Genomic DNA, 21,876 nt, shown 5'->3' on the forward strand with positions numbered 1-21,876 from the left:
CACAAACAGAAGTCTGCACTGAGTAATAAAACAAAGTTTATTTTAACAGCCTGAAGCTTAGGCTTTGAATAGCCAAATATAAGATTAAGCAAAGGCTTAATCTTAATATGCCCAAGTTTAACCATCCCTCCACAAGATATAAATCATCAGCACAGCATTTTTAATGACGCAATAAAGACTGTTCCAACAAAGGATCTCCCGAAACCTTGTTCTCTCACCTTATCAAAACAGAAAAGTGATGTCTTGCCACAGATATTAATGCGAGGTGGACTGATGCAGAACACCCCATGACGCTTCAGCCGATTCTGGGCGTAGATAGTGGCTGTAGTTATAGCAGCAGGGAGAGCAGGTGGAACTATTATTGTCACAATATCCAGAGACCGGATGACTAGCTCTTGCCAGGTTGTCTGATGACAGAAGAAGTGGATACACAGCAAAATTTAAAAAAAAGAATCTTGAGGTGTAATTACTTGTTAATAATTCAACAGTTTTTATTTCGGAAGAAAGCATCTAAATCTAATTTGCTATAGTGAAAGAAACCTTGACTAACATTAGAGGGAAGAAAACTTAAAGGACTAAAAAAAAAGTAAGGTATGAACTTAAAACTACTTACATTGCTCTTTGAAAGTATCACAATGCTATAAATAGTGCCGACCAGAGCTGAAATACAGACATTCACATCAATGAAGGCCCATATTCTGCATTATGAAACTAACAGAATCAAATGTCATTATATCACATACATATATGAAGCTTGCAAATAATCCAACTTACCCACAATTCCTAGAAAAAGTAGGAACTTCATAGCATCCTTGTAGAAGCGAAAGTCTAATGGCTGAGGGTAAAGGATAGAACTAATAAGGTCTCCTTTGGCAGTAAAAAAGCCTGAGGAACATAAACAAAAGGTGTTTTCATGAGAAAAGTCGTTTTATGGCTTCTCTGTCTTCTACATACTCTACTGTTGTAAAGTTTAGGGTCAGTATGATTTTTAAAAGAAGTCTCTAATGCTCACCAAAGGCTGCATTCATTTGATAAAACACAGTAAAAATAGTCATATTTGGAAATACTTGAAAATCTAATTTATTCCTGTGATGCAAAGCTGAATTTGTAGGATCATTAGACTATTTTATATATCAGGAAAATTCTTATTTTGTGATTTTTTTATGTTTTAAAGTTTTTTTTTTATATTTGTTTATTTTATTTGTGGTTTGTGGATATTGTGATATAATTTTTTTCAGGATTCTTTGATAATTAGAAAGTTCAAAGGAACAGAATATACTTGAAATAGTAATCTTTTATAACATTACATCACTTTTGAGCAATTAAACGCATCCTTGCACTTTTTTTTTTAAGACCAAACTTTTGAACAGTAGTGTATAATCAACAACAACAAAACATAAATGTGTTTATTTATAAGTCACCTGTGTGTGTTACAACAGCAATGGCCCCATTCCCAGCAGACCCGCCTCCTTTAGCCTGGATGAGCTGTGTGCCACAAAACAAAGTGTGTCTGCGTTGAGACTCTGGACTGTATGTGGCTTCAGACACAGACAATGGCGTCTTCATCACTGGTATGCTCTCACCTGTCAGTGAGTACAGAACAAAAAGTGAGAACAGAAGAACGGAAAAGCATCTAAATGCATGTAGATTTACTGCAATGCACAATTTCAGAGACGGTCTCTCACCAGTCAGCATGCTTTCGTTCACCATGCACTCCCCTGCCAGCAGGGCGGCATCACAGGGCAGAAGCAAACCCTCGGCTGGAATCACAATACAGTCCCCTGGAACCAGCTCCTCAGAGCTCACACACTCCTCCTCTGGAAAAACAAACAAACGTAGTTGCACAAAAAAACTAATCAACACTGGAAACAATGTGCCTATTTCTGGCGTTTGATAAGCAGCCTCACCTCCTATGTCTCTGCGCACGGTCACGTTCACTATCAACCGGGCCATGCTGCGGAGAGTGGTGCTTTGCTACAGAGACAAAAAACAACCCCATACTATTTCAATTCACAAAACATCAAAAGAGTTCTGAAGACTTGAACACGCAAATAATATCTACATACCTTACGGATCTCATAAAGTGACACGCCGATTGAAATTAAGGATATGATTAGGATACAAGCAGCATAATAATAGTATCTGTCTGACATCCACAGGATGATGCTGAACACCTGAAATATGTAGAATGGATTGAGAACCTGAAAAAAAAAATGCAGAGCAGATCAAAATGTGAACCTTTCACAAAGCATTTCATTCACAAATCCAGGAAATTATGCCATTTTATCAACACACATGGTTTATAATTACAATATATTGATTTTACAATGTTTTTAGATCATTATAGTGTTTAAAAAAAGTAATGGAGAACAGGTCTACCTCCTCAAAGAGAAGTTGCAAATAAGACTTCACAGGTACATCAATGATATTGGCCCCAAAAATCTGCTTTCTGTAGGACAAAGAATGTGTAAGCATTTAAAACATCTAAAAAAGCAGTTGTGTTCATCGCTCATATAGGCATTGAAGGGGTAAAGACCTTGTGCTTTGGTCTGCTTTACTCAGTCCTTGCTTTCGGTCATGCAGGTCAGAACAGCTCCAGCCTTCATTGAGAATGCTGGAGACAGAAGATCATTTACTACCTCGCAATTTCAGACAGCTTTATAACCATAAAGAGAGGAAACCAAAACATACATAAAGAAATATGAAACCATACCTTGCTTTGCAAAAGGCTCCTTTTCTGGCAATCCATATGTAGCGCATGCCCTCAAACACATAGTATCTGAGCAATGTTTTCTAGATGAAAGAAAAATCAGATACGATCAAGCAGATGGAGTCAAAATGTACATTACACCGTCTGTTTTGACTGCCCTTATGTTACCTTTTCACTGTGTAGCTGCACAGTGTCTCTCCATTCATTCTCATCTGCTTCTCCTACTGCAAACTCCAAACTGGAAAAGTTCAAGCGTTAAATGAATAGCTCTATAAACGTGATAATATATTATCTAAATATATAATTAATTTACAAACAAATAAATACAGTAATGATTTTTTTATTAAATTTAATAAAAATTTTATTAAAATCTGAATAAATTCATTTGAGTATAACAACTACTACCATGACAGAAATACTTTTTAAATTATATATAATTACATATTACCATTTAAATACTATAGACTTTTTCTTGCATTACAGCAATGACAATTTAAGTGTGAAAATACCTAATTGTCATGAAAATAATGTGACAATGAAAACATTTTGTAATGGGATTAAAATGAATTAAAATGTAACTAAACTATTGTAAAATTACATTGTTACATTAAATTATTCACGCTAAAACAATGACTTCATTTTTTAAACATTTTTTTCTTTACATTTTGGTGGTAAAATTCAATATTTGTATAAATCTAAATATAAATCTGAATATAACGCTATGTTATATGTTTGCACCTTCACAACTTTTAGTAAAACAGTTACAAATTATTTTAAAATGCAAAATACAAGTAGCTGGTTCCTTTCTGAAAGAAACTTTTAAAGCACATAAATACAAAAAGGGGAAGCATGAGTAATAAATGTACTGCGGGTCTCACCTGCCTTCCTCAATCTCCTCTGTAAGCACATCTACAACAAACTGCTGTCCATATCGGTCCTGTCATAAACGAATAAAAAATATCCCTCCTTATTATGAAAAATGCTGCGATTTACTGTATATTCTTCTCCCACTTGAAAATATTTGAACAACCAGTATCTAAAGTCTCAGTGAAACAAACTTTAATACCTTTAATAGTAAAACATCTGCCATTGAAACGGGGCAGGATTTGCAGCGGGCCAGGATGCCGAGGCGAGGGCGCCAGTTGAAGAGCACTAACAGCAGGCCTAAAGAACATAGCGCCCCAATACGGCACAACCACACCTTCCAGCACACCCATTTGTACCCCTGAACATCCTGAGAAACAAATCACATGATAAAATGATCAGTTCTAGAATAACAAGAAACTTATTTGGATTTTTCCAACATAGTACCATATGTGAGACGGCACTGAGCTCCTCGGGTCTTGGATCCTTTATGAGGGGTTCTGTGTCTGGGGAGGTCGCCCCATCCAGCCCCGGACCACAGCTCCCTAGAAGACAAGATCGTTATTAGTCCTGCTGAGCAGTAGATACTCAAGACATTAATGCAAACACACTTTATAACCTGAGTAGTGTGCACTCCCTTTTTGTAAATACAAGAATAGACTCTATCATCAGTATATGGCGTCAGTAGGGTACAACATTGGTTGTAATGTTGAGATAAACACATCCATGTTGTAATTAACATACTGGCAAATCGTCACTGTCTAGCTGAGAAAAATGAATGAAATGGCTACTTGCTTTTTAAAGTTTTGAAGAAAGGTTTGTAAAGAGGTTTTAAAAGGTTAAGGCTGAGAAACTTGAGAGTCTGGAGTTTTTCCTCTTTTTTTCAGGTCATGAGCTTGCTTTGTGATGGTTCTACACAACCAAAAATGCTTACTTTCACTTTACAAATGCTACCTTCAAACAAAAGTGAGAAACCACAAAGCAACTTGATTTTTTAGCGTTCCAAGATTTAATGGTGTTTAGGTCACTACAAACAACACTACAATATGCATATATTTAGACAGGTGGGCTGAAGGATATTCGTAAGAAATTAACTATTTTAGCAGGAGAACCTGGGCAATACAATGGAAACAAAATAGAATACAGTGCTATTTAAAGATTTTTTTTAAAATGATGCAGAGCTTGAAATACAGGTTCAGCCAGCTCAGTGAAGCAGAGAAGACAACAGATGAGGAGAAATGACCAGCAGTAAATGTGCTAGAAACATTATACCCCTTTCAACACTTTATTTGTGAAGTCAACTGACTTTGACTCAACATAATGTAAAATATGCCCTAATATAGTTTCAGACAGTTCTAACAATTAAAACGATTACTGTTTAAAGTTCTGTGTGCTAAACAAATACAGGTGCATTTTTCAAGAAAGGCAAAATAGCTTACCACCCTTTGGTCTTTTTCCTGATGCAAGTTGCTAGCAAAACTTCTAAAAAAAAATAGTAACCAAAAGAATTGTCTACGACATTATAGTTCCTTTTGGCTGAAATATCCACACTAAACCTGAATGTGAGACAGAAAACGCAAACGTTCCGGTAAACCAAAGCACTAACGATAACACTCCGCCTACATTTCCTCTCTGAGCCAGTGGTAAAATACCGATGGACTCATTCCCGCGAATCGGTTCTTTTGAAAAGTTCGAAATAAAGAACCGGTTCAAATCGATTCGTTTATTTTGTACGTCTTCATTACGTAAATACATCACCACACCGGCGAGGCTTTAAAACGTTTCAATTTAACGATATGTACACACAAATAGATTTTTTTATAAGGTGTGATAAGTTTAATAGTGTTTAATTTTATCCTAGTTGTTTTTTGTTTGTTTTTGCAGCAATGGCTCACTCATAACTTGGAACCTAAAATGCATTTATATTCATAATAATATATTTACATCAGAAAGTTTGGACGTGTTAGTAAAATGTTTGCAGCCCATTGCGTTATAAAAAGCAAGCCTCTTTCATACGGGTGTTGATTTAAAACAAACAAACACGTATGTTTTGTACCATTACTGCTATTCGCCTGTTAAAAGTAACTTTTTGCTCCATCATGTTGACTCAACCGATCAAAGCGATTCAGACAGAACTGTAAACTCATGTAACGCCGTTCAATCGATTCACTGAACAAATATGACATCCAGTTTTATCCATATCTCGCGCGAAAGAAATTTACAGCTTGTAAATACACAAAATTATGGAGTAAACTGCAGTCAAGAAGACCTAATGGGATGCGGCTGTTTCATGCATTCAGCTCTAGTGACATTTCATCTAACGTTAGTATAGTATAGACATGCACAGGCGACCTGCACTTACCAATACCTGCTGAATCCATATATGAACTATAACGTGACTGCTAAATCTCATACTTTTACTCTAGGGCCATCATTTTTTATTACATATTACCGCAGAAACTAACAGTTTGTGATTCAAGTGTCAGCTCTCTGAATATGACGCCAGTCTTTCTTCCTTTACGATCTTTTGTCATCTCACCCATTCAACACCGCCACCTAGAGCACATCACGAGACCTTCTGTCTCTAAATCTAATTTATTCTACAGAAGCATGCACTTTACTACTAGAAAACATATCTTCTTACCTATGCAGCGCACACATCTTGTAAACAAATGACTGTCATCTAAATCATGCAGATATTTGTATATGTTTTTATAGCAAGCATAGTACATTACGTGTACAGTAAGAATCTACCACACACAAGACAAATACTACACTATTATATGTTAAATAGTATGCCATTTTTACAGGTTCCTGCATTTAGATATATTCATGTACACTATAACTACAATCAAGATTAAATGGAAATGAAATGCAGGTCATTAGCAGTAATTAGCAGTAAATATAGATTTCAACCATCAAATAAAGTAAAAACTAAATATCCCATATTTGTGATCACTCCATGCTTAATTCACACATTAACACAATAATTTAAACCATTAAGTACATGAGATTTCCTGCATTAACAAGTCAGATGGCAGACGATCTCTTTTCTTTGTAAGTGGCCATCATTTTCTTAATTTCTGCTATGGCTTTTCCAGGATTGAGTCCCTAAACAGAAGAGAGGACAGAACAGATTAAATTAAATACAGAAAAAAATGGGATACACTAAATATAAGCTATTGCAAACAAACATTTATTAAAGGGACAGTCCAACCAAAAATAACAACGAAACAGTTTTGGCTCCTATTATAGGGTTTGTCCATACAATGGGAGTCAACAGGAACTGAAACGGTTTTCTATAACAGAGTCTAATTCATCTAAGTAAAGTGTTGCTTTCCAGTTTGATGGGAAAATGGCATACCTTGGGACATGTCTTTGTACAATTCATTATTGTGTGACAGCGGTAGAGGGAGAAAGGGTCCTGTAATTTGGACAGACGCTCTTCTGTAAAGTCATCACGAGAGTCAATCATCCACCTATACGCCTGAGAATTGGGTACAAAACAGCAGAGATGTGAGGCACTCAACGCTGATCCAGACTAATCAAGATTTAACTGGTAGATTTATTTTTGTAAAATCAATTAACAATGATAAATGGCTGTTTGTTTACCATATAAGCAGTGTTATGAAGAGAAAAATAAATACCTGCATGAGCACAGCTGGACCAAGGTACTTGTCTCCATTCCACCAGTAACTAGGACAACTAGTGCTGCAGCATGCACACAGAATGCATTCATACAGGCCATCCTATGAGCAAAAATCATGAGCAAAAATCACAATCACCCTTCACACTGATAGAATCAGCAGAATATTCAGCAGAGTGTCTCGAACCAGCTTCTGACGGTCCTCGATTGACTGGAGATACTGCTCTTTTCCCTGCTTTGATTCATCCTTCTTTTTCAAATAGGGCTCGATGGACTTGTACTGTGCATAAAAGTTGCTCATATCCTAAAAAAACCAGGAAATATAAGCGTAGGATAAGTTTGAAATATTAGGTTTATTGTATTTGACAAATAAATATTATCATATGTTGTTGCTGGGATTTTGAGTTTACTCACAGGGACAAGATCTTTCACCACATACATGTGAGGCAGGGGGTAAATCTTCGTCACTTTGCTGGTATTTGTATCTATTTTGTTTAAGCAGGCTAAAGTGTTGCCTCCGTTGATGTTCATAGCACATGAGCCACAGATACCTGTCAAATTATAGACATTTCATAACATTCTGTAATGTTACATATTAACAGAATAGTTCACCCAAAAAATTTAATTTGCTAAAAATGTAGATGAGTTTGTTTATTCATCAGAGCACATTTCACTCTGCAGTGAATGGGGGCTGTTAGAATAAAAGTTCAAACATACAGTTTTTCACTTTAAAGGCATTAATTGATGGACTGGAGTCACATTGATTACTTGTGGACTATTGTGATGTTTTTATCGGCTGTTTGGACTCTCATTCTGACGGCACCCATTCACTGCAAAGGATCCACTGGTGAGCAAGTGATGTAGGCTAATGTTAAATTTCTCCTAATTTGTTCTGTTGAAGAAAAACAAACTCATCTAAATCTTGAATGGCCTGAGGTTGAGTCGATTTTCAACAAATTTTCATTTTTGGGTTGACTTCTCTTTAACAGGACACAGAATTGATTTTGCTTTGTGCTCAAAGGAGTAAAATGAATTTATTCTTAATTCCATTTTAGTTTTTTTTTACCCTCTCTACAGGAGCGTCTGAAGGTGAGCGTCGGGTCCATTTCATTTTTAATTTTGATGAGAGCATCAAGAACCATTGGACCACATCTAGGATGAGAAAGTGTCATTAAAATGTTGTGATATTTAATTCTTAATAAATAATAGCATTTAGATATGGAAGACATGACAACAAATAAATTATGACAAAATTTATTTATTTATTTACTTAGTGTTCCTTTAAGTAAAGTAAAAACTGTAAAGCAACTGTTATGACTATAACTTAAGTGTAAATATTGGTGCTTACGTGTTCAAATCAATCTCATAGGTTTGCATGCGGGGCTTGTCACCAGGTGTGTCGGGGTCCCATCTGTAAATCTGAAATTTCTTTATTTTTGGCTCAGGGGCAGGGGCAGCTGCTGTCTGGGCATATCGTACCAGCTGGGGTAGTGAGAGGAAAGTTCAACATAAGACATGTGATGCTAAATGCTGAGTTTACAGACATTACATGAAAAAAAAAATTGCATCCCTCCAACCTTAAAATGTATTTGGTAAAATAAAACAGATCTATATTATTTTCATGGCTTTGTCAAGTTAGTAAATACATAAATATGCCAATGTATTTTTATCCAAGGGGTCCTCGGTCTGGAAAAAAAATGAAGGCACTGGAATTAGCGATTGACTTTGCACAGCGCCACCTCTAGGTGTAACAGAGAAGTGTGCGGGAGTTATATCACCTTGTTACTCAACTCACATTGGTAAGCTATGTAACGTACACTTGAGTTCAGATATCCATACTAGAAGGTCAGTTTAATTAAAAAACAAAAAGTTACATTTATGTAATCTGATGAAGCCGACGTTTTTATACGCTGCGCAACAGCGGTTAAGTAGCATGACTAAACAGGTTAACGCTGGATCTGTCAGCTAACCAGCTCAGCCTAATGAACAAGTTACACTTGGTAAGTTTCCAAACGAGAACTTTCTTATAAAACACGAAGGTCTCACACATCTTCATATAATCCCCTTACACACGCATTAAGATGCTGACAGGTCAGAATTCGTTAATAACTTACCACCAACGTCCTACTGTTGCGGAAAGCAACAGCGCTGCGAGTTAAAGAAATGCACGCAGACATCTTCCACTTCTGTGTTGTTACGTAGGATTTCCTATTTTTACGTTAGCGGCTTCAACTGTTTCAAATATGTAAACTGCAATCTGCTCCTCCTCCTAATGCCAGCGGGGCGTGAATTTGTCGTCAATAAAGAGCGACACGAAGACTTACCATGCGTCCCAATGTGCATACTATCCACCCTATCTGCCATGAATAGTATTGATAATTACTAATATCACAAAGAATTTAGGATGGAGAGTATGCACATTGGGACGCAGGCTAACTGTAGCCTACTTGAAGCCAAAGCATCTTTCAGGGATCCCATTGTTACGGAAAGCCTGGAAACAATGTGGAAACGTTGTGCTTTTCAGGCCTGGGAAAGTCATGGAAATTAATAAAATTGTAAAGAGTCATGGGGAGTTTTTTTTTTTTTTTTTTTTATAAATAAATAAATAATTTTTTTTTTTTTTTTTATATAAAATAATAATAATAATTAATACAGAATATTATATATATATATATATATATATATATATATGTATATACATTTTATGTGAGGTCGCCTATGATTTTAACTATTAAAAAAGAAACTGTTCTGGAAACAGCTGCTGATAATTAAAATCCATGTGAAAAACCATAAGCAGATAAGTGTTTATCTTATATGAATATGAGGATCAACAGCTCCAAAGGTCAAATTTCATAGTTCATACAGGAAAAACCTGTCTTCTCAGCCCTAAAAATGAATAGGCATTATGAAACTAAACAGAGAACTAGCTGTAGCACAAATTTGCCCTTATGCATAATGCTGCATATTTTAGAGACTTTATCATAATAGTTGGATGAAATGTCTGACATCATTATTCTTTATTATTCAGAAATGGGTTACATTTAGAGAAATGCGCTATGCAGGTCAAAACCTTGGGTGAACTATTCCTTTAAGAATATTTATATATACTCATACTCATATACAAATATTAAAACATCATTAAAACCCACCTATGTTACACCCTGTGATCATTTTATTTTTGTATTAGTTTTATTTCTTTTACTTTGTCGTGTGTGTTAGTGTTAGTGGAAACAATTATTCAGGTTTTTGCTGTACAACATTTTGCTGATCCACAGCAAAATAAATGCCAAACAAAAGGTATTTATTCTGCAAAACTCATCACTTTAGAAGGGAAAACAGGGTAGAAAGTATTTTAAAACACCTTTGACAGCATTTTAAGATAAACCCAGAGCACAATGACACAGCAGTCCATTGTCTTAGAAGCTCATGGCTATAACAGCAGAAAACTGGCCTTCATATATTTAATCTTATGGAGTTCCCGAGATGGAAATCGATCTTGAGTGAGGTTTTCCTCTCTAGTTTGAGAGACATCAAGAATTACGGTTGAAGGAGCATTAAAACATCCCTTCGAGGTAAAACAGGAATAGTGTTAATCGGTCTTGTCTCATTTCCACCCAGAGATCTGCAGTGACTCCTGGATCAAAAGCAATCTTATTCAGGCCTCAAGTGGAGTAGTCCACGTTTATCTGTCAAGTGAGTCCCACTTCTGCCAGAAGAGCTTCTAACAAATCCCTTTGACCTTATGAGTCAGTGTAGGGTATATTGAGGCAAATTGGAAAGAATTTTATTTAAATATGTCATTTAAATATGTCATTGTCCTCAATCAAGTTAAACTATTCAGATATTTCATTTCCCACCCTAAACAGAGCACATTTACAGCCTTAAGTGGTTTAATGTCAGTCACTGTAAATCAATATCAAATATATGGCATCATGTGTTTGAAAAAATTATCTTATGCTCGCCAAGGCTGCATTCATTTAAAAAAAAAATACTCCAAAAACAGTTTTTTTTTTGTATATACGCCAGTCTTCAGTGTCACATGATCCTTCATAATTCTTTCTAATATGCTGATTTGGTGCTCTGTTATATTATTATTATTGGTGGTTAAATACTAAAGCTCTTTTTATTATCTAATATTATTGCTTGAGAACCAAATCAGAAAAATGATTGACAAAATTATTTCTGAAGGATCATGCGACACTGAAGACTGGAGTTATGAATGCTGAAAATTCAGCTTTGCCATCAAAGAAATAAATTGCAATTTAAAATATATTAAAATAGAAAACAGTTATTGTAAATTGTAATAATATTTAACAATATAACATGCAGTTTTAATCATATAAATTCAGTCTTGGTGAGCATAATGGTGATATTCTTTAAAAATCAATAAAAAAAAATTTCATATCAGTTATATTATATAAATATTGTATCATATCAATTGTTCTTAACTGAAAGTATTAAAGTGTCTATCACGTCTTCATACTAATTATTTCCACCTAATACAGCATTAGAACTGTTTTAAACTCAGCAGTTACGACAGGTTATGGTAGCTATACAATATTTAGTTTGAGTCCTTATTAAACATAAAATTTAGCCTCAGAAACGTTTCCCCTCAGCAAGGATGAAAGTTATGTGATTGTCCCATGCACACCACCTTCAGTCGTTGAGAAATGACACATCCCAAAACTAGGGGTCACTGTTGTGCTTCAATGGCACTTTTAATAAAACAGACATTTTATCTTCACAACAGCAATGTCTGGACATAAAGAGGAAGAGAAAATTGGGTCAGGGCTCTGTGTGCTGGCAGGCTGGTTGTTCTTGTTTGAGTTTGGAGTAGTTTAAAAGCAGACCAGGAAGGGCTATTGGACACAGTGTAGGGAAGACAAGGCAAGCGCTAGCAGTTCTCTCACATATGACGGATGACGTTCAAAACAGCGAAAAGAGCCCTGACCACTCATTTCAACCTTCCTGCACTCTCCTTTATATACAGATAAAATTAATACATTCATTTACTTCACGTAGTAACAAAGCTAATCGATCATTTTTTAGAGTGATCTCTTTTTCATCCATCCAAAAAGTTCACATATCACATATCAGCATTCAAAATTCTTTCCTCTTTATGTTTTTCTCTCTTTTTTTTTACAGTTCATAACTTGTCTCTAAGAACCTCCTACTCCCGTGTTTGCTTAAATCCCATAAAACAATATGTATAACTATTTACAAGAGCATTAATCTCTAACTATATCATCACAAAACCATAACCAACACCCTCCCACCCCACCCGCTTATCACCCCCCTCCCAAAAAGTTGTATTCTGATGAAAAAGCTAAAAAAGGTGGTGGGGGGGGGGGGGGGCAAGGAAAAAACATGAACTGACTCCCAGTGTCTCACAAAACCATTTCTTGCATCCTCCCCCGTTCTAAAAGTGCATGCCTAGATTCAGCAATTGAAAATAAAATGCCTGTACAGAAAAAAAAAACCTTTCTAAACCATTCGCCAAACGTGGCGAGCGTAGACACAGATCAGCATATTGGCAACGATAATCTTCTTTCTTCTTTTGGCAAATACTCAAGTGGTTTTTGAAGGTCTAAAAGATGTAGTGGAACAATTGAAGTGGGTCTCTGAGGCAGCAGCTGGTAATGGAGCAGTTTTGGGGAAACTGCTGTTAAAGTCAGAGGTGGCGGGGGCTGGGATGACCATTGTGATAGAGCTTCTGCTTGATGTGCACCATGTTTCCGCTGGAATCCTCCAGCTGCCGGAGCTGTGCGCGTCTACGGAGGTCCCGGAGGTTGCAGAACTGTGGCAACCACGACCAGGAAGGGGTATCTGTGAGCGGCACAGAGAAAAACGCATTAGCATCGGTCAAACGGCGGAGTTTCATACATTCCTAATGACTAAGCTAATGAGTTGAGTTAAGAAATGGGAAAAAAAATGTACAGCTTACAATGAACCAGCATGTCTACACAATGTGTTAATGGAAACAGCGTGTGGGTCCAGATGTGGAGACCGGGGTAGAGGTGTAGAGAAACCGCAGAGAGTTCCTCAGACAGCCCCGCCCCTCACAACTAGCCCTGTTGGAAGTGTGTCAGTGTGTGTGCGAGGGAGGCGACGGGGGAGCGGGGGGTTATTTATAGCATTCCATGGGTATGCCATCCACTAGGACTGTCATGAAGGGTATACAGAGGAAGACGGTGAATAAGGGTTTTTTAAGCCTTATAACTGGATCAAAAGAAATGGAGTTCAGTGAAGAGCTTATTATTAAAGGGATTCAGTAAAAGAGAGTTCCTTTGTTTAAACAGAAGAAAGGTAGGGGATGTTGGTCGTACGCAATCATTATTAGCACTTTTATAGCAATTTGAAAAAAAAAAGTAAATGTATAAAAATATTTGATTAAAATATGAATGTATATTTCCTGGACCACAAAACTAGTCTTAAGTTGCACGGGTATATTTGTAGCAATAGCCAACAATGCATTGCATGGGTCAAAATAATAGATTTTTCTTTAATGTCAAAAATCATTAGGATATTAAGTAAAGATCATGTTCCATGAAGATATATCAAAAGATAATTTTTGATTAGAAATATGCTTTGCTAAGAACTATTTTATTAATATTTTTATTTTATTTAATTTTTTATATTTTTTGCACCCTCAGATTCCACATATTCAAATAGTTGTATCTAGTCCAAATATTGTCCTATCCTAACAAACCATACATCAAAGGAAAGCTTATTTATTCAGCTTTACTATATTTATTACAACTGGTTTTGTGGTCCAGGGTCACTCACACACACACACACACATACTAACAAACAATAAATCAAAGGAAAGCTTATTTATATATATATAATTTCATTTTATTTTATTACTACTGTTCTTTTCATTTTAGGTGCTTATTTGTATTTATTTATTTTCAATGAATGTAACTTTAATTTCTTTGAAGGCTGTTTGGTGTTGGTTGGGGAGAAACTGAAATTGTATAAAAGGATTGTCTGTAACAAATAATTACGTTCATTCTTAAAAATATGGACATACATATTCATAATATAAAATATTTTAAAGTGTTAATATATAAAACATTTTATTATAACAATGTAAATCAGTTAATGGATAGATTATTCCTGAACTGAGCAGAAAATAATTATTAAAATGTAAAACAAAATAATATAAAATATAGCGTATAAAATATTGTATTATTAAAATTATATTATAAGATTATTAAAATGTCAACATTATATAATATAAAATATATAACAGATAAATGAATATGTGATATTTTGTTATTTAAATTATTACAGCCTATAAATCAGTTACCAGAGATCACTCCTGAGCAGAACAAAAGAGTGCAGCAAACAGTCAAAGCAATGAAATTTAATTCTTAAACAGGAAATCAGAGCTAAAATTTAAGGTATGTGCCTTATTGCAGTGTATATGTATTGTATTATATGTGTGTGCGTATGACTGCATGCTTACACGTCTCGCCAACTTGCCTTCTCTATCCAGCTGCTCTTTGTCTATTTTTAGCGCTCGCACAGTGCAAGGGTGCAAGTCTCTGTGTGTGTGTGTGTGTGTGTGTGTGTGTGTGTGTGTGCTGGTGGGGGTGGGGGCATGACAGCATCTCCCTCCTGCCTTCCTTTCCATCAACCTCACCTTCACTCCCTATCCTGGTGAGGCTAAATGAGGCTGACCTGCCATCAACGTCACAATTTCACAGCTGTGGTGTGCTTTACTAGAGGGGCATCCCCAGTATTTTTTCACTGGGTCATATCATATGGAAATAAGATTTTAGCTAATCATCTAAACTTCAATATTTTTAATCAAACCGGAGAGGTTTCTGTCCCTCCACGAAGATAGGTAACCAAAACTTAGAAGATCCAAAAAGGCCATAAAGGAATTGTAAAATGAATCCATATGACTGAGTGGTTTAAAAGTGATATAATTGCCTTATATTATGAACATTTAATTTAGGCATTTATTCCCATATTAACACACATACATAGAGCTTTGTTGTTTACTATATGTGATCTACGCATATGTGTTGATCACTGTTTAGATGTATGTAAAAGCTTAAATTAAATCTGTTCATCATATAAAGTGATCATTGGATTAAAATGCTTGATTCATATAGATTCGTTTTACTATGCCTTTGTGACCTTTCTGGATTTTCTAAGATATTAAAATATCTTATTATGGGTTTTTTGAAGATTAACCAAAGTCTTTAGTAGTAGACAATGACAGAATTTAATTATTTTTAGTTTAAAGGGGTCATATGATGCGATTAAAATTTTTCCTTTCTCTTTGGAGTGTTACAAGCTCTTGGTGCATAAAGAAGATCTGTAAAGTTGCAAAGACTAAAGTCTCAAATCCAAAGAGATGTTCTTTATCAAAGTTATGACTTGTCCATGCCCCCCTAAAATGCTTTGTTTAAACACACCCCCACGTCTACGTCACAACGTGGGAAGATTTGCATAACGCTGCCCAAATGTTCACGCAAAGAAAGAAGGTGTAACTTTTATTCTCTCTGTTGCCATCACTGCCATGTTGCGGAGATGCTGTGTGCTCGTTGTAAAAGCAAAACTACTTTGTTTGGCCTTCCAAAAGAGGACATGACTAGAAATCAGTGTTTAAGTTGTATTTCAACACTGTTCCAGAACAGTTCAACCCAAATATTCAGATGCGTGCTGCACATTTTACGGAGGATGAGGACTGTTTCCTGAACCAGTAGCCTACAATGAGTCTGTGGTGCAATGGTTGTTTCTATAAAGTTGGGCAGTTCAAACTTTGCAAGGACAGTCTTGCGCTTCTGACTCACAACCTGTAAGTACGTTTTTTATATTTAAAGTATTTGCCACTGACTATTAAAATGTGAGTTTTAAGCAGTGTAGAGTAGCGCTTGTTGTTTGTTGTTTCTCAGATCACAAATGCAAGACATGGTTTTATGTTTACGCAGCGCGATACACAACGTTTAAGCTGTGTTGGAAATGTTATGCCAATTAACATTTTATGTAATATTGTGTCATGTGTTATTGAGTAATGAGAAATAAAACCCATTACAAACGAGGCATTTGTTGATGGAAATGTTGTGTGTTTATTGGCCACGCTTGAGGCTTGGCCAATCACAAATCACTGGATAGCTGGCCAATCAGAGCACACCTCGCTTTTCAGAACGATGAGCTTTGTAAAAATTGACACATTTCAGAAAATAGGGGCATAGAGGATCAACAATTATGTACATTATGTGGAAAATAATGTGGTTTTTTTTTACCTTAAACCGCATAAACATTACACCAAATACACAAAATAATGTTCTTTTTAGCAATGTCATATGACCCCTTTAAAGGCCTGTTCACACCAAGGGCGATGACTATAAATATAACGATAAAGATATAGTTGTAAAAATCATTCTCAATATTAAAGAATTGCAGAGTCCACACCACAGCTAAAGGATAAAGGCACAAAGAAACAATATCGTTGGAATGACTTCCAGATACAAACATTGACAGCCTATCAGACTTTAAAGCGGTAGATGAGCATGCGCTTAGAATAAACAGACGATATCGTTCGCTGGTGTGATAACTATCTTTATAGTTATCGTTCTTGGATGAATGGGGCTTAACTATCCGTTCAGTATATTATATATTACACAATGATCCAGAACACTTGAATCTGACTGGTCAGTAACTACATTCCACACTTTGATATTTCCCAATTTTCTCCATTTTCCAACTCTGTATATCAGTCCGCTCCTCCAGACTGAAAGTGAATTTCATTTCTCTCATATCACACCACAGACTCGCTCCTTCTAATTTCATTTAAACTCCTTTGCATTTCAGTTATCGATTGTAATGAAAATAACCTAATTTTTTTTTATTTTAATATTTTTGTAACGTTTTTCGTCTTTTTGTTTTTGTATATTGTAACGGAACACATTTAAAATTTCATGCCCACATATTTATTTATTTGGTGAGTATTGTGGGGTAATGCTCATTATAGCTTCTCATTGTCGCTAAATAACCTCTGACCAACTAGCCATGCCCAACACGGAATGTTTAATTACTAAATAGTTAGTGGCCACATAATAACCTACTTTTTCAATATATTCTGTTCTTCCAAGCAGTTCTTTTATCTGTCACTCTCCTTGACCTACAATAACCATCAAATGTTCATGCGATGAACGCAATAATCATATTCAAACTAAAAGCGTTCCCTTTTGAGGCATTATTTACATATTCCGCCACAGCTTATGTACCTCTTTGCTCTCAAAGGACCATGGACAACTGTTATAAACAACTGCTGTGTTGCCTGCGATTCGGTTACACTGAGTGAAAGCCTGCTGTTAATTTCTGCAGCCTACAGTCTTCATCTTAATACATTCATTACTGGGGGTGATAATAACCGGGCAGAAGGGGAGCGCTGACAGCTGATGACAATGAAAAATATAGGTATGTAAATGTTTGGGGAAAGAAAATTGAATTTTAGGAGTGTTTGGAAAAACATATGTTTATTAACATAAAACCAATACAGTGGGACACATTTCAAAGATGGTTTTATAAATTTATGAGGATTTAATCCTATACAAATCTGGGTATATATATCAGTCTAACACACCAACTGCTAATCATTTTGTGAGATTGGCTGATCTGTGACTGTATATTATAAACACCAGTGACATAATAAGTAAAAGTACAATAATTTCAGTATTTTATTCTTCAGGACACAGCTAACATCAATGTAAAAAAAAAATATTTTTTGAAGTTGCAAATAAAACAAAGATAACTAGAGTATGTTTTACAAGAATATACTTTTTTTAGCGTTTTACTTTAAAATTGAATGTTTAATTCAATGTATTTCTTTGTAAATAATTGAGAAACTTACTGGCAACTTCTAAGTTTTGACACCATTTTTTTTCAGTGTACTTTAAATTAACTACACAAGTGTTCATATTGTCACTAACATTTAAGGCACTTTTTCTTCACAGTAAAGTGTTTGACGGCAATTCTTGAGTTTTTTTTTTTTAATACAGTAACCAGTGTTAGTACCCGAAAACATCCATTTAAATCCTCCACACAAAACATTTATTCAGCAAGGAAACAACACTCAACAACGTTTAACCACAAGATGATCACGCGAAACAAAAATACTGCAAACAAACATACAAATAGGATTACCTCTGTTCATAACATTAAAGAAATTGTCACATGAGGGAAGAAAACTTGATTTTGATGCATTAAAATAAAAGGATGAACACTCACTTACTCTATATAAGCTATAATTGAATTTTCTGTAACCAAATCTTGGTCTGCATATTGTTCCTACAAGCATATCCTTTGTCTTTTACATGTATCCACATATATGCTTTCCATATACTCTTGGTTACAATGTTCTTTCCACTCACCATAATAGCGACTGGCTCTCCAGGCCCTCACAGCACAGTGCAAAGCTCCATCCAGCCACAACAACAGCCAGCTGATGCAGAAGCCCAGCAACAGCCCCAGCATGAGGTCCATCTCCTGTTTGGTCACACTGTCACTCACAAAGTAATTCTCAGACGAGTCCACGAGCGAATGGTCTCCGTCATATGGAATTACGTAGTGAACATGATGCCTAGGGCAGAGAGGGGAGAACTGTGTTTAGAGGTTTACATTCAGCAACAAAAACAGATAGACGGGAACATTAAATATAAAATGATCAACAATAAATAAAGAGATAGACAATGAGGACATACAATATTATGTCAATTACACAAACGCTTGCTTTAATAATGCTCTCAGCAGGGTGGGAAAGCCAGCATTTCTATACTGATACTATTTGGATCCAACAGAGCTCAGTCAAACTGGGCTTGTTGTCTTGGAACATATAAATGCATTGAACATATGGTCTGGCACACAGCTGTTACAAATAATGCCATATTCAATTTTTTTGATGCACTGTGTTGTTTATGCAGGTCTATGGGGAAAAAACTCTCATATATTACAACAGAACTATATGCAAAAGTGTCTTTGATAAGGCTTAAAAGATGTTATGCATTTGCAACACTTTATCTGGTTTTATGCAAAAATGACTGTACATGATGCCTAATTTCTTTGTGTGTTGTACTATTTCTTATGGTGAGTTTGTATACAACTTACATGAAACCATAATCCTTAGCAACATTACGCCTCAAAAGTGAAATGGATGTATTAAGTTTTGTTTTTCTGTTATATTTTAGTTGAAAAAAAATAAGTTACAAAAACTATTTTGAACTTCTCATTTTTTTAATTAAGAGGGAAAACTATAACAGTGGCAAATTTGGAGAAAAAGGTATAAAAAAAAGTAATTAAGATATTAATTTGCATGTATTAAAAGGAATTAAAGTTTTGCACATTAGATATTGATAGGCAGAAATATACAGATATGCAAATGTTAAAGTAATGTATATAAACAGATTAACACTTTGACCAGTGAAGAATGATAAATGCTATCTCTTAATGACAATAATCAGCAGAAATCATAACAATTCTTCCATTTTTTATCTATAAATTGGCTTTATGTTTAATTTATGAACACATAATTCACATGAGACTTTTATGTCTTCCTTTTGCAAATATCAGGTCACTGAGCAAGTTTTCACTGACCATGACCCATTTATAATGCTCTTGGTCCTGAAATGTGACACAGAATATACTCTATGTTTGGAAAGAAATGTGGCATACAGGAAATCATTAAGTTGTTAACAGAGCTTCACCAATAATACAGTGTTAAACATGCATTTCTAAATGAGAACAATTATGATATGACCTCATTTATTACCCTCAGATGTTCCTACATCAAAAACTTGTAATCAACAGATGTAGCTTGAACAGAAACTCTTGTGAAAATGATAAAGTCAAGCTTAAGTATATAAAAGACAAATAATAATGATAGTCCTGTGTGTGTATATAAAATACAAATAAGAGTATTTGTACATTTTTGTCCAAATCTTTTTGTACTACACTAAACAACATCACAAAACTGGATTTACTACCATATGCATTAACTCAACGCAGTCCTTCTGTATTAAAATCACATTTTATTTCAGTAATATCAACGTGTTTTTGTGATAAAATCACGCACACCAAAGAACAACATCTCTGGCTGTGATTGGAGATAAAAAAAAAAATCACACCTTGATACGCAGAAAGAAAGAAAAAAAAACAAGCAGAGAAATCAAGGAGAATTCTCCTACTGAAACACCGACGCAAAGCAACAGTAGCTGCTCAGTATTGATAAACCATTTGAATTACGCCCAGATTATGACATAAACCCCGCGAATACACATATGAGGCCTTTAATGTGACCATCTCCGATTGGAAAAATTAGATGAAATGGACAAGACAGTATTTCGGGTGCTGGAGAATAGCTCAGGCCTAAGAGCTGTTAGTAACAGATGGGGAAACCTGTCAATTTCTGACTCTCGTGCTAGAATTCAATTCATTATTAACGCTTGGGTTTTTTACCTTCCACAGTTGCAATGACAGACGCGGTCTTCCCCTCGTAAATGCGGTAAGATGTAGTTGTGAAAGCGGTCCAGGAGTGCGTTCATGTCCATTAAACACGCTATCGCCTGCAAAGAACCATTCGAGTCAGCCGGGACATGACAAGCAGTATTGGAACACAGCAACCGCTACATGACCTGGTACTGTGACCACTGCAGGGGAAAATACACATTACATTTCCACATCAGCCAGTAATAGACACAAGTACGGTTGTGCTGTCTTAATGAGATTTCTAATGGACTTTCAGCGGTCCACGCTCTCGTTAACCCCCGATTTCACTTTGAAAATGACAGAAATGCACAATTATGAAGCGCTTAGGCAGGCGAAGGGTCTTACCATGACAACTGAAGCACCGAGGATCATAAAAATCATGGTGGTTGTGATCATATGCATCAAAACTTCCGAACTCGCCTTTCCTCTTCCCCAGTCTGTTCAACAAATCCGGTTAAACTAAAAACATGCCGTCCCGGGAGAAGACGCTCATGGATGCGCCCTCGCCGCTACACCTGCCTCAGTCCTGAGCGCGCCAGATTGGGAAGCGTTCTTAAAGCGCATAGGGTTAGGATGAGCAGATCTCGCTATCCCAATGTACGAGCCTACACGCGCATTCACACGGTCTTCACCCACATCCAGCGATACGTTCCCCAGTGCTGCAGTTGAATCCGCCTCAGACGTGCGGTTGGGAGGGAGCTAGTCTGATTACTGATGCTGCTGCCTCTCTCCTCCTTCGCGTTCCGACGCCGCTGGAAACGTTTGCGAAAACGAGCGATGCCAGGATCAGCTAACGTCAGTTCTCTGATATATCTGTCTAGGAGCTGACATCTAGTAGACATTAGATTCGTCGTCGAGGCTTTATTTGTAGAAATGTGTTGTCGGCTTTACATATCTGCTGTGTTCGCTACACTGTATGTGGCAAGCCGGTTTAACATTCACTCCTAAATATGGAAATAGTGCTTACATTTAAGAAAAAATATTATTTACACACACACACACACACACACACGCACGCACGCACGCACGCACGCACGCACGCACACACACACACACACACAAACACACACACACACACACAGACACACACGCACGCACGCACGCACGCACACACACACACACACACAGGGTCAGTAAGAACTTGCAAAGATTT

At 36.1% G+C, this 21,876-nt stretch overlaps 3 protein-coding genes across 6 annotated transcripts in view; all 3 read right to left on the reverse strand.

Annotated features, from left to right (window-relative positions):
* Positions 1–6,130, reverse strand: part of atp13a2 (ATPase cation transporting 13A2) — a 16,963-nt gene extending 10,833 nt beyond the window's left edge. Inside the window, exons 1-16 of one of the 3 annotated variants that reach the window (XM_042750107.1) lie at positions 5,937–6,130; positions 5,014–5,056; positions 4,022–4,119; positions 3,777–3,944; positions 3,589–3,647; positions 2,879–2,948; positions 2,714–2,793; positions 2,537–2,614; positions 2,380–2,449; positions 2,067–2,201; positions 1,908–1,974; positions 1,686–1,817; positions 1,422–1,583; positions 775–885; positions 614–660; positions 219–407 (exon numbers count right to left, since the gene is read on the reverse strand). In XM_042750107.1, the coding sequence (XP_042606041.1) occupies positions 219–407; positions 614–660; positions 775–885; positions 1,422–1,583; positions 1,686–1,817; positions 1,908–1,974; positions 2,067–2,201; positions 2,380–2,449; positions 2,537–2,614; positions 2,714–2,793; positions 2,879–2,948; positions 3,589–3,647; positions 3,777–3,944; positions 4,022–4,024 (1,371 nt within the window). In that variant the 5' untranslated portion in view covers positions 4,025–4,119; positions 5,014–5,056; positions 5,937–6,130. The other 2 variants (XM_019111940.2, XM_042750106.1) reach the window with 2 other exon arrangements.
* Positions 6,131–6,269: 139 nt separating this feature from the next.
* LOC109098216 (succinate dehydrogenase [ubiquinone] iron-sulfur subunit, mitochondrial-like) lies at positions 6,270–9,524 on the reverse strand. Its single transcript, XM_042750108.1, has 8 exons — positions 9,335–9,524; positions 8,569–8,702; positions 8,287–8,372; positions 7,635–7,771; positions 7,408–7,524; positions 7,222–7,323; positions 6,939–7,061; positions 6,270–6,685 (listed from the first exon to the last, which is right to left on the reverse strand). Exons 1-8 carry the CDS (start codon positions 9,395–9,397, stop codon positions 6,605–6,607), a joined length of 843 nt encoding a protein of 280 aa, XP_042606042.1. The 5' UTR covers positions 9,398–9,524; the 3' UTR covers positions 6,270–6,604.
* Positions 9,525–11,907: 2,383 nt separating this feature from the next.
* tmem240a (transmembrane protein 240a) lies at positions 11,908–21,660 on the reverse strand. 2 transcript variants are annotated; one of them, XM_042750903.1, is made up of 4 exons: positions 21,069–21,660; positions 20,694–20,800; positions 18,614–18,822; positions 11,908–13,046 (listed from the first exon to the last, which is right to left on the reverse strand). In XM_042750903.1, the coding sequence occupies exons 1-4, from the start codon at positions 21,123–21,125 to the stop codon at positions 12,892–12,894; spliced, it is 528 nt and encodes a 175-aa protein (XP_042606837.1). In that variant the 5' UTR covers positions 21,126–21,660; the 3' UTR covers positions 11,908–12,891. The 2 variants fall into 2 exon arrangements, with proteins under 2 accessions (XP_042606837.1, XP_042606838.1); XM_042750904.1 differs by having other exon boundaries at positions 20,694–20,884; positions 21,069–21,252.
* Positions 21,661–21,876: the final 216 nt, after the last annotated feature.

Source organism: Cyprinus carpio, chromosome B23 (assembly GCF_018340385.1).
Source record: "Cyprinus carpio isolate SPL01 chromosome B23, ASM1834038v1, whole genome shotgun sequence".
Classification (NCBI taxonomy): Eukaryota; Metazoa; Chordata; class Actinopteri; order Cypriniformes; family Cyprinidae; genus Cyprinus; species Cyprinus carpio.

Excerpts from the sequence above, each read along its gene's own strand:
- LOC109098216 (XM_042750108.1), bottom strand. The coding sequence starts at position 9,397 with ATGTCTGCGTGCATTTCTTTAACTCGCAGCGCTGTTGCTTTCCGCAAC. Across the intron at positions 8,703-9,334 it reads GCAACAGTAGGACGTTGGTG|CTGGTACGATATGCCCAGAC; the intron begins GTAAGTTATTAA and ends TCACTACCCCAG. Across the intron at positions 7,324-7,407 it reads TCGAGGACCGTCAGAAGCTG|GATGGCCTGTATGAATGCAT; the intron begins GTTCGAGACACT and ends TTTTGCTCATAG.
- tmem240a (XM_042750903.1), bottom strand. The coding sequence starts at position 21,125 with ATGCATATGATCACAACCACCATGATTTTTATGATCCTCGGTGCTTCA. Across the intron at positions 20,801-21,068 it reads TCGGTGCTTCAGTTGTCATG|GCGATAGCGTGTTTAATGGA; the intron begins GTAAGACCCTTC and ends GGTTCTTTGCAG. Across the intron at positions 13,047-18,613 it reads GAGAGCCAGTCGCTATTATG|ATACCCCTTCCTGGTCGTGG; the intron begins GTGAGTGGAAAG and ends TGCCGCTCACAG.